General features: G+C 45.4%; 4 protein-coding genes across 4 annotated transcripts in view; 3 read left to right on the forward strand and 1 right to left on the reverse strand.

Annotated features, from left to right (window-relative positions):
- The first annotated feature begins 41 nt into the window (after positions 1 to 41).
- Positions 42 to 1939, forward strand: LOC117902562 (protein mushroom body miniature). Its single transcript, XM_034814003.1, has 2 exons — positions 42 to 1179; positions 1247 to 1939. Exons 1-2 carry the CDS (start codon positions 127 to 129, stop codon positions 1823 to 1825), a joined length of 1632 nt encoding a protein of 543 aa, XP_034669894.1. The 5' UTR covers positions 42 to 126; the 3' UTR covers positions 1826 to 1939.
- Positions 1940 to 2189: 250 nt separating this feature from the next.
- The window catches only part of LOC117902563 (tRNA-dihydrouridine(16/17) synthase [NAD(P)(+)]-like), a 29989-nt gene continuing 14263 nt past the window's right edge, over positions 2190 to 17915 (forward strand). The window contains exon 1 of the mRNA XM_034814004.1: positions 2190 to 2313. The gene's annotated coding sequence lies outside the window, so the exon portion shown is untranslated. The remainder of the gene's footprint in view (positions 2314 to 17915) is intronic.
- LOC117902559 lies at positions 2299 to 4721 on the reverse strand. Its single transcript, XM_034814001.1, has 3 exons — positions 4433 to 4721; positions 3236 to 4378; positions 2299 to 3181 (listed from the first exon to the last, which is right to left on the reverse strand). The coding sequence occupies exons 1-3, from the start codon at positions 4628 to 4630 to the stop codon at positions 2522 to 2524; spliced, it is 2001 nt and encodes a 666-aa protein (XP_034669892.1). The 5' UTR covers positions 4631 to 4721; the 3' UTR covers positions 2299 to 2521.
- On the forward strand, positions 7610 to 13943 carry LOC117902558. The gene has a single exon (XM_034814000.1). It carries the CDS (start codon positions 7992 to 7994, stop codon positions 10977 to 10979), a length of 2988 nt encoding a protein of 995 aa, XP_034669891.1. The 5' UTR covers positions 7610 to 7991; the 3' UTR covers positions 10980 to 13943.

Raw genomic sequence — 17915 nt, forward strand, 5'->3', positions numbered from 1 at the left:
TTTCACTCGATATTTCAATAGAAAAGTCTATCGATACTTTGTTAGCATCGACCATCTCCAAGCAGCACAACACGTGCGCCGGTGGTATATGGTAAATGAATATTTTCATTCTGGCACTTTAAGAGGATGCAAAACGGACAAGGACATCCCAGTTCGAACCACCCAGTCCAGGACAAGTATAATTTTTTCTCCGGTGCCCCACAAAACACAGACATGCACAGGAAGAACGGCGGAAATGCTGACAGACAAGGGAATGGACACCACAACAACATGAATCAAGGACGTGGACGTGGACGTGGCCGCGGCCGTGGGCGTCGCGGTGGCCGTGATGGTGACCACTCGGACTCGTTTTCCAAATTCCGAGACCCTCATCAGCAGCCAGACCAAAGCAATGGATTCCAAAGAGCAAACAATGGAGGAGGAGGCAGTGTCGACCATCGTAGGAATCGCAGATCTCGTGATTCGAGAGGTGAAAATCGCAGAGGCGGTCGTAACGGTAGCTGGGGTGCCGCCCCACAGGAGCCCATACCTAATGCTGTCTTCTACTACGATCCTAGCGTACCACAACCACCAGTGTTGGGCGCTGGCTTGGAGGTGCCGCTGCTGCCTGAGGCTACCATGAACTATATTCCGATAGCAGCAGAAGCACCTGCAGAGCCGCCTGTCATCGAACCGAAACCGACAGTGCCACCTGTTGGCGTTAACATCAAGAAGGAGAAGAAAGAATCGCCAGCTGTGAAGCCTGCACCGAAGCCTGTCGAAAAGCCAGCAGAGAGCAGCGAGGAGAGCTCTTCCAGCAGCTCTGACGAAAGCGTAGAGCCTGGTGAAGTGGTCAAAGCGCAAGCTGTAAAATCGAAGGTGGAGGCACCATCGGCCAAGGCACAATCTTCCTCTTCGTCTTCCTCATCTTCCGAGAGTTCTGACACTGACAGTGATGATAGTCCGCCGCCAGCTAAAAGCAAAGCTGCATCAAAAGAGAAGGAAGCGAGTGGCAAGACATCTAAGAAAATGAAGAAAAGCCTATCCCAGGAGGATGTCATTTGCCTGGGCACTCAGAAGCGACACTACACCATAACCGATGAGGAGAGCAGCGAGGAGGACGAAGCTGAGCAGCAGAAATCCAGCAAAAGTAAAAGCAAGCAAAAACCCGACACTGGCTGTGCAATTTGTGACAAGAAGGTAAGATCCTCCTCCTGCTTTAGTTGTAGAAAAATTCTTATTTTGTTTGCATTTTGATTTCCCACAGGGCCACACATCCTTCGAGTGCCAGATGATCTGCAGGAACTGCTCGGCTCAGTATCATGGCCTGAAGGACTGTCCAAAACCACCGAACTTGAACATTGCTCTGCAGTCATATTTGGAGTACACCATGCAGCAGATGGCCGTGTTCAATGTGGAGCAGCAACGTTTTGCCGTGCCAGCACTGTCAACCGCCCCGCTATCGTCCACGCCTGTCAAGTCGAAGAAGGAGAAGGAGAAGGAGAAAAAGACTCCCAAGAAGACCAAGAAAACGCCACAGAAGAAAATGAAGCTGGAGGCCGCCGATGATGACGATGACGACGATGATGATGATGATGATGATGACGATGAAGACGACGACGATGAGGAGGCAAGCGAGAGCGCAAGCGAAGATTCTGAACCATCCAGTGGTGAACCAGCACCCGTCTCTAAGCAAAAGCGGAAGCGGAATACAAAGCAGACAAATCCTCAAACTGCCACAACTTTACCACCACAAGCGTTTCCATTTCCCATTATGGCTGCCGGCGCACCCTACAGCTCCATGATGTATCCATATGGGGCGCCCTTTAGCTTTCCTAAACAATAAGAACAGTTACAATAGTGGGAAGTAGTTTTTTAGTCTGTTCTATAAATGATTTTGGGGGATATTCCCGCCGCCGAGCTGTAAAAATCTTCAAAAATACAAACAATGATCCATTTATATATCTGAAAATCATCTAACTCTGTGCTAAATGCTCTCAAGAAATCTGTTGGAGTCAGTCTGTGTTAAAGTTCTTAATTTGGAAAATAGATACTGAGAATGTATTTAGATCAGCTTGGAAAACATAATTTTAATATTCATTAATAAAAGTGGAGGAAATTTTGTCTTTTGCACAATCTCGAAAGTCGATACTTTCGATAGTGAACCGAAACAATCGATGGTCGGCTTTTTTTCAACATTCAATAGTATCGATGGCGCTATCGATGTCTCTCCCAACCCTGCTGACCAGCTGTTGCATGTGTTTATAGTTTTAATTTTTTGTGTAGTGCACATTATTTTTATTAGATTCAAACTGTTATATTGGTTAAGTTGAGGTGAGTGTTTCCTACAATATATCAAATGCAATTTAAACAAGGCATATCCATTTGGCCAAAACATTCAAATATTGTGTACCCTGGGTTCGTGGGTTGTTCGTCTTTTCACGCGGTTTCATGTGAGTCTTTCAATATTAGCTATACACGGACAATTTATTCAGATACGTTTTACCAAAATCATAGAACGTTGGACATTGAGGGTGCTCTCCTAAGTCGTGCAAAGTGCAAATTGGTCACGCTCCCGCTCTGTGCCGCAGCTGCAAGGATGGTTGAGGCCGCGGGGATTGACGCCTGGCTTGAGGATGGTCTGTTGCAGATCCGTAATGACCTCACTGGACATTGCGCTAACGGCCAGCTTGATTATCGACTGATAGTTGAGCGGATTGGCCGCATAGCTGAGAATGCCGCGGGCTATTTCTTGGAACAGATACTCTCGGTCCAGCTCCAGCAGCTCCTCCCTCACGTCCATCATGCGATTCTCAAAGTGACACTGAATGGCCGCAAAGACCGTCTTGTCCAGGCCGACCAGCAGCTCGCGCTTAAACTTCACCAAATAGTGCTCGATGAAGACGATCTCGTTGCGATTCAAGTGCGGCAATCGCACCTTGTCCTGAATCATCTGCTCGCCAATCTGGCTGACCACCAGCGAGGCCAGGGAACCAGCCGGCGTGGGCCGACGCTCCGAGCAGGAACGTACATCCACAAACGGATGGATCTCGTAGCTGCCCACGCCAATGGTGCTGGCCACACCGCTGAAGGAGACGTGCGAGGCACGCGAGTTCTTTTGTGGAATGCAGGGCTTGGCCACCGTGGGGCCCAGGTCCATGCCATTATGATCCCTGCCAAAGTTAATGATCTGAGATGCTTTCTGCAAGAAAAAAGTGAGATTTCATATCTGCGTGGAAAGCCCTCAACAACTTACATAGTTGACGTATTTCATGGCGTCGCATAGGAAATCGCGAATGCGCGAAATCAATACTTTGAGGGCGCATTCATCCTCGCTGAGATCTTCAGTGAAGCCCGTCAGTATGTAGTTGAGTATGTACTGGGCAGCCTTGTAGATGGGATCGTCTGGGGCAAAGGTCACCGGCGAATGGCCCTCCATGGCAATGGCTGCATTGAGGGCATAGCAGAGCTCGCTGTCCAGCAGGCCATCAAAGGTTGCCTGGTACTCCTCGCAGAACGATGGCTGCACACGCTTGGGCTTCTTCTTGCGCTTGCGTCGCTTTGGCCGACGCTTGAGCACCGTCTGGCGGGTGCGCTCCTTGATCTCATCCTGGATCTGCTTCCATTTCAGTTCGTATTTCGCCTTGTGCTGCTCAATGAACATCCCACGCTCCAACTCAACTTCCTGGAGCAGAATCTGAAGGCGTTGCTGGTTGGCAATCCGCTCGTCCAGGCGCTTCTTCCAGAAAAGCATCTGTCCCTCGTTGTTCTTCGTCATGCGCTGCTTCTGCAGCTGACGCATGTTCTTGTTGAAGCGATCCTTCTTGAACTGGAACAATTTCTTCTGCCTGATGAGGTACTTTCTCTGCAGATCTTGGCACAGGCTGATGTGCGCCTGCACCCGCATGTTTGTCAGCATCTTGCGATGCTCCAGGAGCAGGTTCTGCATGGACGCCAGGTTTTCCAATCGCTTCATCTTCTCCAGCGTAATGTTGGACAAGTGCACCATGCGTTCGTGCTTCTCCATGTCCAGGCGCATCTTTCTGGCCACCACCTCCTCGTAGCACTGATGACGGGCCGCCAGATTGAGATGATCGCGCTTGGTGATCGCCTCGGCATTGGCTATCAGCAGGCGATCGTGTTGCTCTGCCTCGCGACGCTTGTACGCGTGCAGCACATAGTACAGCTGTGACTTGTGCAGCTCCTGGCGATGCTGGTTGAAGTCCTTCAGATTGCATATCACATCATTCGTTTGTGTGATCTCGCCGTTCTCCCTCAAACGCTTCAGATTGCGCTCGTTGGAGTAAAAGGTTCTCAGATTCGAATCATGCAATGGATTGTACTCAGGTATGGCCGCCCCAGTCACCGATGTATCAAACTCCTGTTTGTCGCTTTTGAACTATAAAATAATAGAGAAAATAATTAATCAGTTGGGACACCTTTCATCACTCACCGATTGTCCAATTTTGTTCTTGGAAAATATCACTTGATTACCGGGACACTTGAGCATCGGCAGCTTACAGTTGAGCGGAATGAGCTCCCATCCCGGCAGACTGTTGATCGGCAGCCCCGTCTTATTGCTGATCATCTTGAGGAGTGCCGCATTGCCCGCCACGTTGTTGCGGCGCGGCATTGACAGTATATCGATCATAATGCCGCGCTTTGCTTACGTTCTCTTTGCCAAACTAATATTTTTCTGTTAGTAACATTTATTTAATAAGCCTTTTGTGTGTGCGTAAAAAAAGTTGTTTTCGAATGGGGTTTCCGAGTACTGAGTAACTTTGAAATCTAAACGAATTGCCTACTAAAACGTTTGTGTGTGTCTAGCGTTTGGGCGAAGCTTTAACTTATACCCTGACACTGGGTACTATGGAAATAACAAATTGATCTACACACTGCTTCAACAAGCGCGTGCGAATTTCGTTATTGCATTCTTGCGGAAGAGTATATCTCGGAGCAATGGAAGCCGTTGGAGCAGCCACCGTTGCTTCCCCTAAGCTTTCTTTATTTTCTTGATGTTTACTGTTCCTGTTGCTGTACTTGTTGTTGTTTCTTTTCCTCATATTTTACTGTGCTGTTCAATGGAAGTGGTTATGGTTGGGAACCTCTGCTTATCAAAGCTTTTCTTGTTACATCTACCTTTGTGGACACACAGAGAGAGAGAGAGGCAACGAGAGCTTGAAGAGAGCGACAGTGCAGTGTGTGGGGTGGGGGATTTGTCTTTGTCCTGTTTGGTTATCGTTGCCAAGAGGTAATAACTGTGAACCGGAAACTATAGAAAATTCAATTTATTCACAAACAACATTCGATTCAATTTTGCTCATAAATTGATCCTAGATTCAAGGAAATTGTGGATATCAAGCGTTTCCCCTAATTCGCTTTACTTATAATATGCAAAATAAACAAACTAATACATTTCATTGATACACGCACTCACACATATTGTAGTTGCTATGTTTGTTTTGGTAATTTGTATGTCGATTTTACGATGTCCGTAAAAATCCCAGACCCATCATTAGTTGCGCCCCAAAGAGCACAAAGACGCCAATAGTTACACCATCTGTCTGTCTGCGGCTTACATAAATCCGTGATTCGGTTTCCATCTTCATCTCTGTCTCTCTCTCTCTTTGGGTGACCTCGTTTCCAGCATTCTGGGCATCCCATCAGATTGTTTGGCATCCCAGCCATAAATATTTACCCAATCGGTCAGGCAAACAGGCGTCAGCATGTCTGCAGTGCCATAACAAAGTAGAATAAAACAAAAGGTAAGGCAATGCAAAAGATTGTATGGTGTCCTATAATAATAAACACATCTATGGACATAATTTCTGTTCGCGTATGGGAAATTTGAACAGCGAACATCATTCTTGAAAATCCCTTCGAGTAATCCAGCTCGTAACTGCCCAACCTTCTCTTGAATATACCTTGAATAGTTCTTTTAAAATTTGTCTTCTTTTTGTTTCGTTTGCACCTATGCACATATATTGCCTTTCTCTTTCGCTCATGTAAATAAAATCACACCAAGTGCTGAAAACGTAGCACTTGCTCCAAGCACGTGCTCCAAATACGCTCTCGAGTGTGCTTTCCATTTCATCTAACACCCTGGCTGCTGGCTACTGGCGTTTCCCCCCACATGGCCAGCTCTCACGCGAACTGTCGATGCCATAAATAAAAAATGATGCTGCGGTGGCATCCCAAAAACAAAACCAGAAAAAACCTGGGAAAAGAATCTAAGAGAAATGCCGAAAGGTGCGTGCCAATCTCTAGTGGACCTGTCGGTGTCCCATTTACCGTTATATAATAGTTACTTCCTGTAACGATAAGAGCTGCTAGAGATGAGAGCGTGAGGCTTAACGAGCTAATAACGAGCAAGTACATATTCAGATTTGAAGAGGATCTGCCATCCTCAAGGTCAATTAGAAGGTTGACTGTCATTGCGATTATCGAGGTAGTGCGAGTTACCACCAAGTTACCAACCGACTGCAAATAGTTTGTATTCGCTCAAAAGTAATATTTTTCTGTATCGTTTAAAATAACATCAAAAACATAACTTTGAAGAGATCACGCACATGTCTCTACAAACCATCCCTTTAAAGCAGCCACAAAGCATCAGCATTCCAACCAACTCAACCCACCCACCGATTGCGTGCTGGGACACCTAGTCCCCCCTCTCTTCCCCTGTATCTTTTTAAGCCGAAAACGACTACCGGCAAAAACTTCACACAGCTGTGATGGCGTCTGCTATTGCTCTCTTTGGCTTGCGCTCCCATGTTCACACCCAAGGTCTGTTAATAAAGGGTGAATCATTTCGAGAGAGGGCTCTCGTGAAAGTTGTGTATTAATAACGTTTGAATTGATTATAAATTATTGGAAAACCGTAATCTTATGTTAGTATCTTTCTATAAGGGAACAAAGTTTAAAATGCAAATAAATATCTTGAGAGCGCTCACCGGCAATTCCTTACCTTGCAATAATACATACATACAAACATATTCCGTTGTTGCTACCACCCCCGTTGTAACAGAGAAGCCGCTTTCAATGGTGAAAGCTTTGGCTTTCAATCAACTGGCGACGAGGCTTTCAATTCGAAGAGAGAGAGCGAGACTTTCGCCCAAGCTTTGGCGTTGCTTGCGCTCAATTGTCTCGCGTCCATTGCTGAAGTCGGTTCGTTTTTGCGGCCTAACTGCACTTTTGTAGACGTTCCGTTTAACGGTATAAACGGAAAGAACGCTGTTGTTGTGTGACGCGCGGCACCCGTTTCTGCGTGTGTGCGTGCGACAGTGTCAGTGTGTTTCTATATGTGCGCTCGTGATTGTGTGTGTGTGAGTGGGAGTCAAACAAATAGCAAAACGCAAAAGCGAAAAGGGCCGAAAGAAATCATAGAGCAGGAATCCCGTACAAACGGGGGTGGCGACAAACCACTGCTCCCTGTGTAACCACCACCCCCCTCCCTGACGCACAACACAGCCCGCTAAATACGCTCACGTATGCACCGTTAAAGGCGCCATCCATTCTCAATTTCCAATAACAAAAAAATACAAAAAGAAAGGAGAGTAAAACAAGAGAGAGTCGGCAAATAAAAACAACTATAACCGTTAGACGAAAACAACAACAAGTGAAGCATAATTTGAAGAAGCAGCAGAACAAAAGGCAAAGCAGAAACAACGAAGTCGAAGAGAGAGAGAGAGAGAGCGGTCACTCTGCAAGAATTAAAACAACAACGGACATCGAGAAATAAAACAACGGACTCTGTTCGAACGAGATAGAAACAACGAAAAGCAAACCACAAAAAAGAAGGACATTTGAAGAAAACGAACAGCTTCTGAATAACGGAATCAGAAAAGAACAAGCTAGAAAAAAAATACTTGGGGCTGCATCATCTGTTGTGGGCGTGGCTAACTGCATCAAACTGTAATGTTCCATTGTCGACGATCCCTGTTCATCATCCACTCATCATTTTCATACTCATCATCATCATTAACAACAACAACAACGTGGGTTCCAACAACAAAATGTCCAGAGCGAAGGGAAGCATTGGACCCGCGCTAGGAGGTTCAATCGGTGGAGCAAACGGTGTTAGGACGGAGGATCACATAATAACCATCAGCACTGCCAGCCTCACGGAAACCAGCAACGGGGAAGCACTGAAGCAATCATCTGCCCGAGATATACCCATAGTTGTGCCACCATCCCTGGAGGTGCACCACCAATCGCCCAAAGCAAACAGCGCCCAGACCCATACGAGTAGTAAAGGATATTCCCTTTGTCGACTGTCCCAGCTGGTTAGCTACCAGAACAACATTGCGGATGTACAGCATCGACGCGGTAGACGCCTCCATGGACTGCAGCTGCCATTGCATCCGTTGCAACTATTCGGATGGTTGGTCCTCCTGCTCTTCGGTTTGGCCAGCTATTGGGTGTTGATCCCTGCATTTCATGCACCGCTACAGGGGCCGCTATATGGTCTCATCACTGGACTGTATCTCGTGCACATTGCCTCACATTTGACGGCACTGCTGACGGATCCGGCGGACAAGGAATTGCGGCGAGTGCATCGCAACGATCGCATTGTCCCAGAGTTCGATCGCACCAAGCACGGACACGTGATTGAGAACGGACGGTGTCATTTGTGCAACATACGCACCTCCTCGAGCCGCACCAAGCACTGCTCGGTGTGCAACAAGTGTGTGGGAAAGTTCGACCATCACTGCAAGTGGCTGAATCATTGCATCGGATCGAGGAACTATGTGGCCTTCCTGATGTGCGTCGTCAGTGCGGTGGTGGCCACTCTGGTGATTGTGGCAGCGGTGATCGCCCAAATCGCCTTCTACTACATCCAACCGGAGTGGCTGAGCTTCTACTGGTGCCGCTCCATCAGCGATTTGGATGCCGGACACCAAATGGAGCCCGGCGACTACATAAATCTCACCCTAAGCCTTGGCAATGGCACCATGATGCTGCTGGAGCAGCCACCCGATGAGGAAGAACCCATAAAGTTGGATGAGCAAATGGATAACATTACCATTTCAACGTTGCCCACACTCTTGGAGAATTTTACGGCCTTGATTGAGGCTTCGGCAACATCCCAGCCAGGCATTAATTTGACCACAAATCAGACCATCGCACCCGTAGTTGGCGGCATAGGCGTCAATGAAACTATATTCCTGCTCCTGTTGGGAGTCCTGGGACTCTTGGCAGCCGTGAGTGCGGGACTGCTTCTCCATCTGTGCTTTTTCCACATCTACATCTCGTTTTTGGGTCTCACGACGTACGAGTACATCAGGAATCATCGTCAGGCGCAGGAAGCCAAAGCCAAACAGCTGCTGGAGCACGGTTCAGACGTGGGAGTGGGCAAAAATGGAACAGTTCACTTTTCAGCCACCCTCCCAGAGCCGCACAATCCGTCCAAATCGATGCCAGGTGGGCAGCAGCTCTACTGCTTCTCCAAGGCGCCACATCCCAACCAGCAGCAGCAGCAGCAACCACAGGAGGCGGCACTCTGCACGGGCCAAACGGAGCAGTCGATGCGGATGCATTGCTGTGCCAGCTCCAGGGAGTTCCATCAGTCGCGGCAGGCCATCTATCTGTGCTCCCTGCTGGAGGAGCGCACCAGCGCCAGTCACCAGCGTCCTTCGCTGCAGGACTCTCTGAGCAGCTTCCATTGCTGCTCGAGTTTTGCGGCCAGCTCGCTGCAGCGTCGCGTGAGTGTGGCCAAGGGCACACTGATCTCTGGGGAGCCACGACCCCAGCGTCCAGCCACGTATCTGCAGTACACGGAACAGTGCACACTCTGCACCTTTCGCCTGCGACGCGAGGGAGCTGCAGCAGGCGCTCCCAGCAGTGCTGGGGGTAGCAGCAGCACGAGGACAATGTCCAGTCAAGCGGGTGTTTCCTCCGCATCGGCCAATGGGGCGGCACGAAACATCTCCAAGCATCAGCGTTGGCGCAGGAAATGGAACTGCTGTGCCAGTGTGCCGGATAGTCCCGATGTACCCAATGATCTCCTGGCGGCTCTGACCTTCAGAGAGCGCGAGAATGCAGAAGCGGCGGCGAAGCTGAATGCCCAGGAGCTGCCCATACAATTTATACGAACTCTCAACGGGGGCATGGATCATCCGGAGGTGGAACTGCCCATAAAGACAACGACAACAACGCCGCCGCGCAGCTCTCGATTGCGGCACATGCTGCGCCTCCTGGGACGCTATCGAAGACCGCGGTGTCGCCATCATGGTGGAGCCCATGGCGTGGCGGCCAAGGAGCATCATCAGCATCATGGAGGGGCCACTATCAAACAGAATCAGATACGTCCATTGCAACTGCAGGCCGCAGGACGTGGCTACGCCGCTTCATCGACAACAACGCCCCCTGGGAGTTCGCCCAGTCGGAGCTCAGCAGAGAGCAGCAGCGAATCGGTGAGCACCAGCACCAGCCCCTCCAGCAGCTCCAAGAAGGAGCTAATGCTGTTGCCGACATCCGTGATCCGAGATGATAGTGTTACAACCTATACACTCACCCTGCCACCAGCGTTGCCGCCACCCACGCGACGCAAGATGCCGCAGGCCAGTCAGGAGTTGGCAGAACTTGCCGAGTCTCTGGGCTTTGTCAGCAGTAATCATCATCATCCACCGCAGCAGCAGCAGCAGCAGCAACACTTGACACCCAACAGTCGACAGTTGCCCCATAGCCTGGGGAATGTCTATAGAAGGCAGAGGAGGAAGCATTTCCTGCGCACTCGATCGCCCACACTGTCGCCCATCCATGAATCCGGCCTCTCCAATCCGACATCGCCGCAACCGCTGCGGCATCATCCACACAATAATCTAGCACTCAGCTCTAACTCCAATCCGGCCAAATGTTCGTCCCCACTCGCCAACCGTTCATCGTTGCCCTCCTCCTCGGTGCTCGTCCAGAATCTATGCAGCCTGGCAGGCGAGACCCTGAGGAAGACATCGTCCAATAGTTCGCTCCAAAGCATCAGCTCCAACTCCAGCAGCACATAAATGAGATGAAAGGAGCAACCAAATTATAAAGGAGCGGTGCGCTGTGGTGTTAAACAGTTCCTCGAATGGTTTCTGTTTGGTCCTTTAGATGATAGTCATAGTCATAGTCATAGTCGTCGTCCCCTTGGTTCCTGGTGGATCCAGGAAATCAGTCAATCTGAAAACAATTATCCAAAGTCATAAGCAAATGAAATCAATTAAGGCACCCCAACGGCTAAGTGGCAGGAAATTGCCATTGGATGCAATGTGGTTTCATGAACCGAAACTGAATTCCCTCCTTTTATTTGGTTTATTGAATGCATATTTCATTTATTAGAAGTCCTGGCCTTGAGTATTAATTGAAAATTATATTAGTTTGTTTAAACTTCTCTGTGCCCAAAGGAAACCATGGGCAAGTGATTTACTCTTGAATGGAATTTGCACCTTGGAATTTGTGTTTTCCTTTGGCTTTTTGTACTAATCTTTGGAGGTTTTCCCAGGATTTTCTTGTTGATTTTGGGAATATTTAAAGTTGTATATTCTGCAATGATTTTCCTTTTTGTATTTGCGATTTTTCGAAACTTGAACGAATATATTTTTTCCAATCTCTAAATAATCACAGTTCTAATGGGACTCCTGTTTATGTATTCCCCACAAAGTGAAGCGAAGTTTTCCCTTGGCATTTCATTTGAGTCCTCCCATTGTTGCCACATCGTTAGAGACTAACTGCATTATCCCCGCTCTCAGGCACCTACCTACTACACACATAGTCGCATATCCCTAACAATATCTGCTTATCCTTTGTCTTCATTGAATGACTTTGCAGTTGAATTTATAAAATATGCAACAGCATGTGCTGCAAATGCAGCCAGGGGGTCGTGTCGTGTTGTTTCGTCTGCCCTGTGTGTTCTGTGTGAGTGAAGCATTTGGAGGACAGGTCACGGAAGAGGGGAGCCAGCTCCACACAGATATTGATTTTCATTTTCCACAAAATTTATAAGCAAAGGCGCTGGGGTGATTACGTATTGTACGAGTACGCGAGTATCTGTATCTGTACATATGTACGAGTACATCCACTCGTATATCCTGGCATCATCTGTACAGCAAGAGGGGCAGGAACCATTCCACCATTGGCGGTGTGCCTCGCCCCAAGGGAAGCAGGATGCTGATGCTGCTGCTGCATGTTGCCAAATTGTTACGCAAATGTTTTCATTCGATTTAAATTCAAATGCAGTGACAAAACTCGACAATAGACCCCAGAGATACGACAGATACGAGTGCGAGGTATCGCCCCATCCTGCCCTTACGCCAATGGTAATTGTCATTGCTCTAAGCTTGATTTTGATGACTGAGCTCAGACAGTCAGACAGACAGAGAGAGACAGCGAGAAATCCCTATTAAATATGCTGACAAAACTGAATAATTAATGAAATACAAGTCGAAAAAAAGCAGATCGAAATACAGCAAGGAAATGCGTCAAATGTGAGATTGAATCGGGGACTGTGCTCCGTTTTCTGTTCCTGTACCTTCAGCTGTCATTCAGGGGGGAAAAGTTTAACGAATGGTTGAATAGATATCAGGGTTTTGCTTTGACTAGTGCTTGCCATAACGAGGACGCACATCAGGAGCACTCCGCCAGGTCCTCCCATTTCCAGACAGTCGCCCATGTCGGTTCTCCTGTTATTGAAACTGACAGTCGAGGCAGAAAGCCAAATGGAAAGTCCATTTTTAACTGGCTAACACACACACACACACACACACACACTGGCGGCGGTGTGGGATGTGGCACGTGTAATGGTGTGGCATGATGGCGAGCATGGTGTGATGTGATGTGAGACGGATGGATGGATGGTTTGTAAGCGCGAGAACTGAGTACAGGAAATGGCCACAGAAGAGGTGTTCGATGTTCAAGGTGTGGCCGGTGTGGCAGTTCCTTCACTCAGAGTGTGATTAGTTTCTTTTTTCTTTCTGTTTCTTTCTGTCTGTTAAACAGACATTCCAAATCAATTTGCATGCCCTTCATCATTCAGGTTTCGAATGGGAAAGCCAACACTTTTTGAATTGTAAATAGCTTTTGATTAATTGAGAGACTTTTACCCTTTTCAATTGTGGTCTAAAAACCACAAAAAGTACCAGCAGATCATTATCAAGTTCATACATTTGAAGAACATTTCAGAAAGAAAAAGTTGTGAAATTTTCATTTCATTGCCCTTCATTTAAGAACTTAATTTTTAATGCACTTTCTATCATAATATTTATCTTTACCCTTATAAGTCCTAAAAATCATTTGGTTAAATTAAATCTACATTTCTTGACATTAAAGTACAGACAATTCAAAGCATATCTACTGAAAACTTTTGTTCGAAAGAAAACTTTTTTTGATTCGCCAAAAGTTTACCACAAACTTTTTGACTTTAAAGAAAGGGGATAGAAAGAGGGAAATAAATGCGCTTTTATTTGCGGTTTAGTTTTGTTCCTTACTCACATGTAAACCACAAGTGTTGAATATAAAACGACTGTACGAAAATGCTTAATTCGTTTTTTTTAACTTCTACCAATCCGAAGTACAGTCATCAGTCATCCTCCTGAAAACCTATTTCCCTGACCCCTTTCTTCAAACCTTTTTTCTTGATTAGATCTACTGTGAATAATTTATTTATTTCGCTTTATAAATTATTTCTTCCACTTTTTTTTTGACTATCGGCCACACTGACACTTCTGGTTAAATAATTAAGCCGTTTCACATGCGAAATGAGGCCAAGAAATAAATGAAAAGTTAATTAATTATACTCGTTGGCTCCACAGCGATGGTCTGAAAGCTCCACAGAAAATCCAAGTGGTACAAATATGGTTGACATATACAAAACTTATTTTTGGGCAGAGAAGGAAATGGGGAGAAACGAACAGATAAGAGATGGGGAAAGAGCTTGAAAGACAGTGTCATTGAGCCTTCGTTTGACATGCACTTTTGCAGCGGTATTCAGACACACAGAGAGACAGAGACGGAGACAGACAGAAAGACGCCTGGTAAATGACTGAAAATAACATAATGCAACAACTATAAATGGATTTTCAATGCAGACTTCACTGCACTGACAGCTGGAGCAACATACATTTTCATTCACTGAGTTTGCCTTTGCCTTTTCCCAGCTGTTCCCCCCTTTTGCTGTTGCTCATTTCCGTAGAACGAAAAAATCATGCTGCATACTTTTGAGGGAGCTGTTTCCTCTCTCCCTCTCTCCCTCTCTTTCTCTCTCTGATGTATGCCACATTTTCCATGTGAGTGTGTTAGAAGAGTGCTTTGTGTTTGGTGTGGTGTGGTGGGAAAATGTTTAATTTGATGGCACTTGGCATTAACATTTGGAGCTGCACCTGCCACCAGAAGACACACGGACACTAACAGAATACACAACTCGTACATGCATTTCTCCATGGTTCATTATGTATCCGACGTGTGTATATCCGACACTGAGTGGAGAGTGTGGAGTGTGTTCTTCCAGGCGTGTGTGTGGTGCAGAGTAAAGGGTTGGGTTTTCTTTAGAAGAAACTAAAATAATTCCTTTCATACGATATTCTTGAAATTGTTATCAGAAATTCCCAGCATTTTTTGCCATACTTTTCTCTATTTCATTGAATATTTATTCCAAGAACTTATCTTTATTATTTAACTTATTCTTTCATTAAAAAATATTTAAAATAAGCACTTCAGAGTAGAGTAAATTAATTTCACTTTGAAAAAAATGCAACTAAAAATATATCTATGACCTTTTCGCACCTTTTATTTACTTTTCTCTCCTCTTCGCTGCTTTTTGCTCAGCTCTTCTTTTGTTTCAGAGCGCAGCTCTTTTTGCCTCTGGCCATACATGTCCGGTCTAACCGACATCCGTCTGTCCTGTGGTCATCCAGCCACACTTAAGGCGACCCATAGCCATGGGAGAGCTGTCCATGCGTATGCTCTCTGAAGTCTGAAGTCCTCTGCGCCAGAAGGAGCTACCTCCTGTGTGGCTTTTCATGTTGCTTCACTTTCAGTTGGCAGTAGAGTAATTTCAACAACAAAATTAAAGTAAAATAAATTCATGTCCGTGTATACATGGGGAAGATATATTCCTGGCTATATGTGTTATATGGATATAAAAATATTCCACTTTAATTGCATGTTCGTGTCATGTACATGCAACGCCCATCCACACGACCAGAACCAGAACCAGCACAGGGGTCCTGGGTTCCAGGCAACGCCCTCGAGCTTCCATTTCGATTCTTTTCCTGCCGCCTGGAGATTGTTTATGGAGACACAAGCTCCTGGGGATCTCCATTTGGGTTGTTGTATTTTTTGTTCCCCTTTTGTGGGGGCGTACTCCCACTTGACTGACTTTCACCATGGCAACGTAAAAATGCATTTGCCGATGTTGTCATGACCACTTGTTGTTGGGGTTTGTTGGTTTTATTTCCACTGGTCGTAGTTGTTATTTTTGTGCATCAATTAAAATACATTTTCTCTCCCTGCTGCAATGTGCCTTTGACATGCAACAGAGAAAATATCCGCACAGACTTAAAATGTTCAGCGTACTTTGCCTACACTAATCGAAAAATGTGACAAATTTCTTTAGATTAGAGTCCTAATAAGTCCGAATAACCTTTGCAAAAAAAACGACTAGCGTCCTAGTTCCATTTATCATCTAAATTTTACGAAGAAATGTCAGTAAATCCACCATTTCCGAGAAGCTAAAAACACTTAAGAGGTTTTTAGGATAAGCATAAATTGACTCTCGTGCCAGCACTTAAGGTTACTTATTTAAAGCATTATTGGCACCACAAAATTAATTCCAGCGTTCGTGGAACATGGAAAAATAATTATTAGGAAATTTGTAGAAATAAGTAAGCGAAAGCTAAATATTTTCACAGGTTTTGGCACTTTTTCTGATCAATTCCTCTGTAAAACAATTTTTTTCCAAGTGTATTCCAAAAGTTTTGGCTGATTTCTCAGGTTTCCTTTTTTGAGTGGGTGTGTCGCCTGATAATATATCCGAGAGACCCCACTCCTTCCAACTCACTCTTCAATGCAAACGAATTATGATTGATTTGGGTGAAATTGGGTGCGATGTCTAGTCGCTTCAGACAGGTTTTACTCGTACAATGTACACCCGCTGGCAGCGGGTCTACGCCCACTGATTTCTTGGTTGTCATTAGCAATGGGTGGTATTTGGGTGATACATTTCGTTGGGGGGGTTCTGCTCCATGGTTGGCCTGACTTGCCTTTCCTCGTAGTTTTGGTATGCCCTTTCCCTAGCTAAAGATTTCTTTCCTCTAACTCTGGGATTCCCTTCCTCTAACTCTGGGATTCCCTTCCTCCAACTGTTTGCATTGTCTCTGGGCTGCCATGCAATGACATTTTTTCAGCTCTTTTCTTTCCTTTTTGGCTTTGGTTCAACGAACTCTCGCCCGGGGCTTACCCTACGTACCCATTGTGTTGTTCCATCCAGGTAGGATTCCGCCTACTCCGTCGCCGGGGGCCAGCTTTTCATATGCTTTTCAATTTGGTTAATGACTTGCCCAGATGGTAGTAGGCCCTTGAACCGATTTATGGGATCGGTTCTTTGCGTGTAACTCTATCTAAAACAAAGAATGTCCCTATAATATGATGAAAATGGAAAGAAAAACTAAGTGAATGAGACTGGAAAATAGCTTGCATATGAGAACGAATACGAATACGAAATGCAAGGATATACAACAATAATTATATTAATTTAGGCAGCAAATTGATTGTAACATTTTTGTGCACACAGAAATATATATTTTGATAAAAAGTGCGGCCAACAAAAAAAAAAAAAAGTCCATAAATAAGTTTATTTAAAAATGAAAACCAATAAAACCAAAGAAATTATATTTAGAAATATCAAAGAAAGAAGCATAGAAAACAATTAGAAATATTTCCACAACAAATGGAAACAATTACAACAAAATTAAAAATATGCTTTAAAAGAAAAGCGTTGCGTATATTTAGGAAAAACTGAGAAAAATGCTTTTCCATTTCATTGTTTATTTTTTCCAGCTTTTAAAAATAAAAGATTTCCCTTTTTATATTTTCTAGTATTTTGGGGCCCTCCCCTTAAAGAGTTAAGTGAATTGTGTGGCTCTCAAAAGCGCAAAGAAAAATAGAGCGAAAAATACGAAATAAAATGCAAGAAAAATAAAACTCTAAAACTATCAATGGCCGGCACCTGTCGTCCATTATTTGGGGGATTGTCGTGACCGGCTTCTTCAGTGGCATTTTAAATATTTAACAAGGCTGCTGCTGCCCCACGTGATGCTGATAGTTTTGTGGAGTGGATACCAGAGCTCTCTTGATGGGACTCCACTGGCGGTAGATGACGATGATGAGAGTCTCTTGTGGCAGTATGATGAGGTCCTGGGACCCACGCCCACAGCTCGTGTTGACATTTTCATTGCCGCACTGCGAGGCATACATATTTGTCCAATTTGCTCCACGTTGCGGTCATTACGCCTGGAATCACGCTCCCCACTTAACGGGTGGTCCGCCACTCATCGCCAGGCATGGGCCACGCTGTGCGTATGGCCAATTTTGTGGTCGGGTGTTTTAATTTAAGTTTAAGCAATCAATATACAAACAGACACATGCTAACATATGTACATACATTGTACATATGCATGTAGGCCAACTGTTCCACCTTGCCAAGTACAATTTAAAGCCAATAAAAACCAATTACCACATTATTCTGTTCCATTATTATTTGGTATTTTTATAGTCACATTTGCCATTAATATTATGCCTTAAAATTCTTTCACAAAATCTTTAAAAGCTATTTAAAAACAGGCCCACAAAATTGGTACAATTACTGTCCTTTTTTTACTTTTTCTACTCCGTTTTTAAATTAAATAAAATACAGAAAAGCATCCAATAAGCATCCCTAATCCCTAAAGTTCCAGTGAGGAGTGTGA

Source organism: Drosophila subobscura, chromosome U (assembly GCF_008121235.1).
Source record: "Drosophila subobscura isolate 14011-0131.10 chromosome U, UCBerk_Dsub_1.0, whole genome shotgun sequence".
In the NCBI taxonomy this organism is placed as follows: domain Eukaryota; kingdom Metazoa; phylum Arthropoda; class Insecta; order Diptera; family Drosophilidae; genus Drosophila; species Drosophila subobscura.

Excerpts from the sequence above, each read along its gene's own strand:
- LOC117902562 (XM_034814003.1), top strand. The coding sequence starts at position 127 with ATGCAAAACGGACAAGGACATCCCAGTTCGAACCACCCAGTCCAGGAC. Across the intron at positions 1,180-1,246 it reads GTGCAATTTGTGACAAGAAG|GGCCACACATCCTTCGAGTG; the intron begins GTAAGATCCTCC and ends GATTTCCCACAG.
- LOC117902559 (XM_034814001.1), bottom strand. The coding sequence starts at position 4,630 with ATGATCGATATACTGTCAATGCCGCGCCGCAACAACGTGGCGGGCAAT. Across the intron at positions 4,379-4,432 it reads AGAACAAAATTGGACAATCG|TTCAAAAGCGACAAACAGGA; the intron begins GTGAGTGATGAA and ends ATTATTTTATAG. Across the intron at positions 3,182-3,235 it reads CCATGAAATACGTCAACTAT|AAAGCATCTCAGATCATTAA; the intron begins GTAAGTTGTTGA and ends TTTTTCTTGCAG.
- LOC117902558 (XM_034814000.1), top strand. The coding sequence starts at position 7,992 with ATGTCCAGAGCGAAGGGAAGCATTGGACCCGCGCTAGGAGGTTCAATC.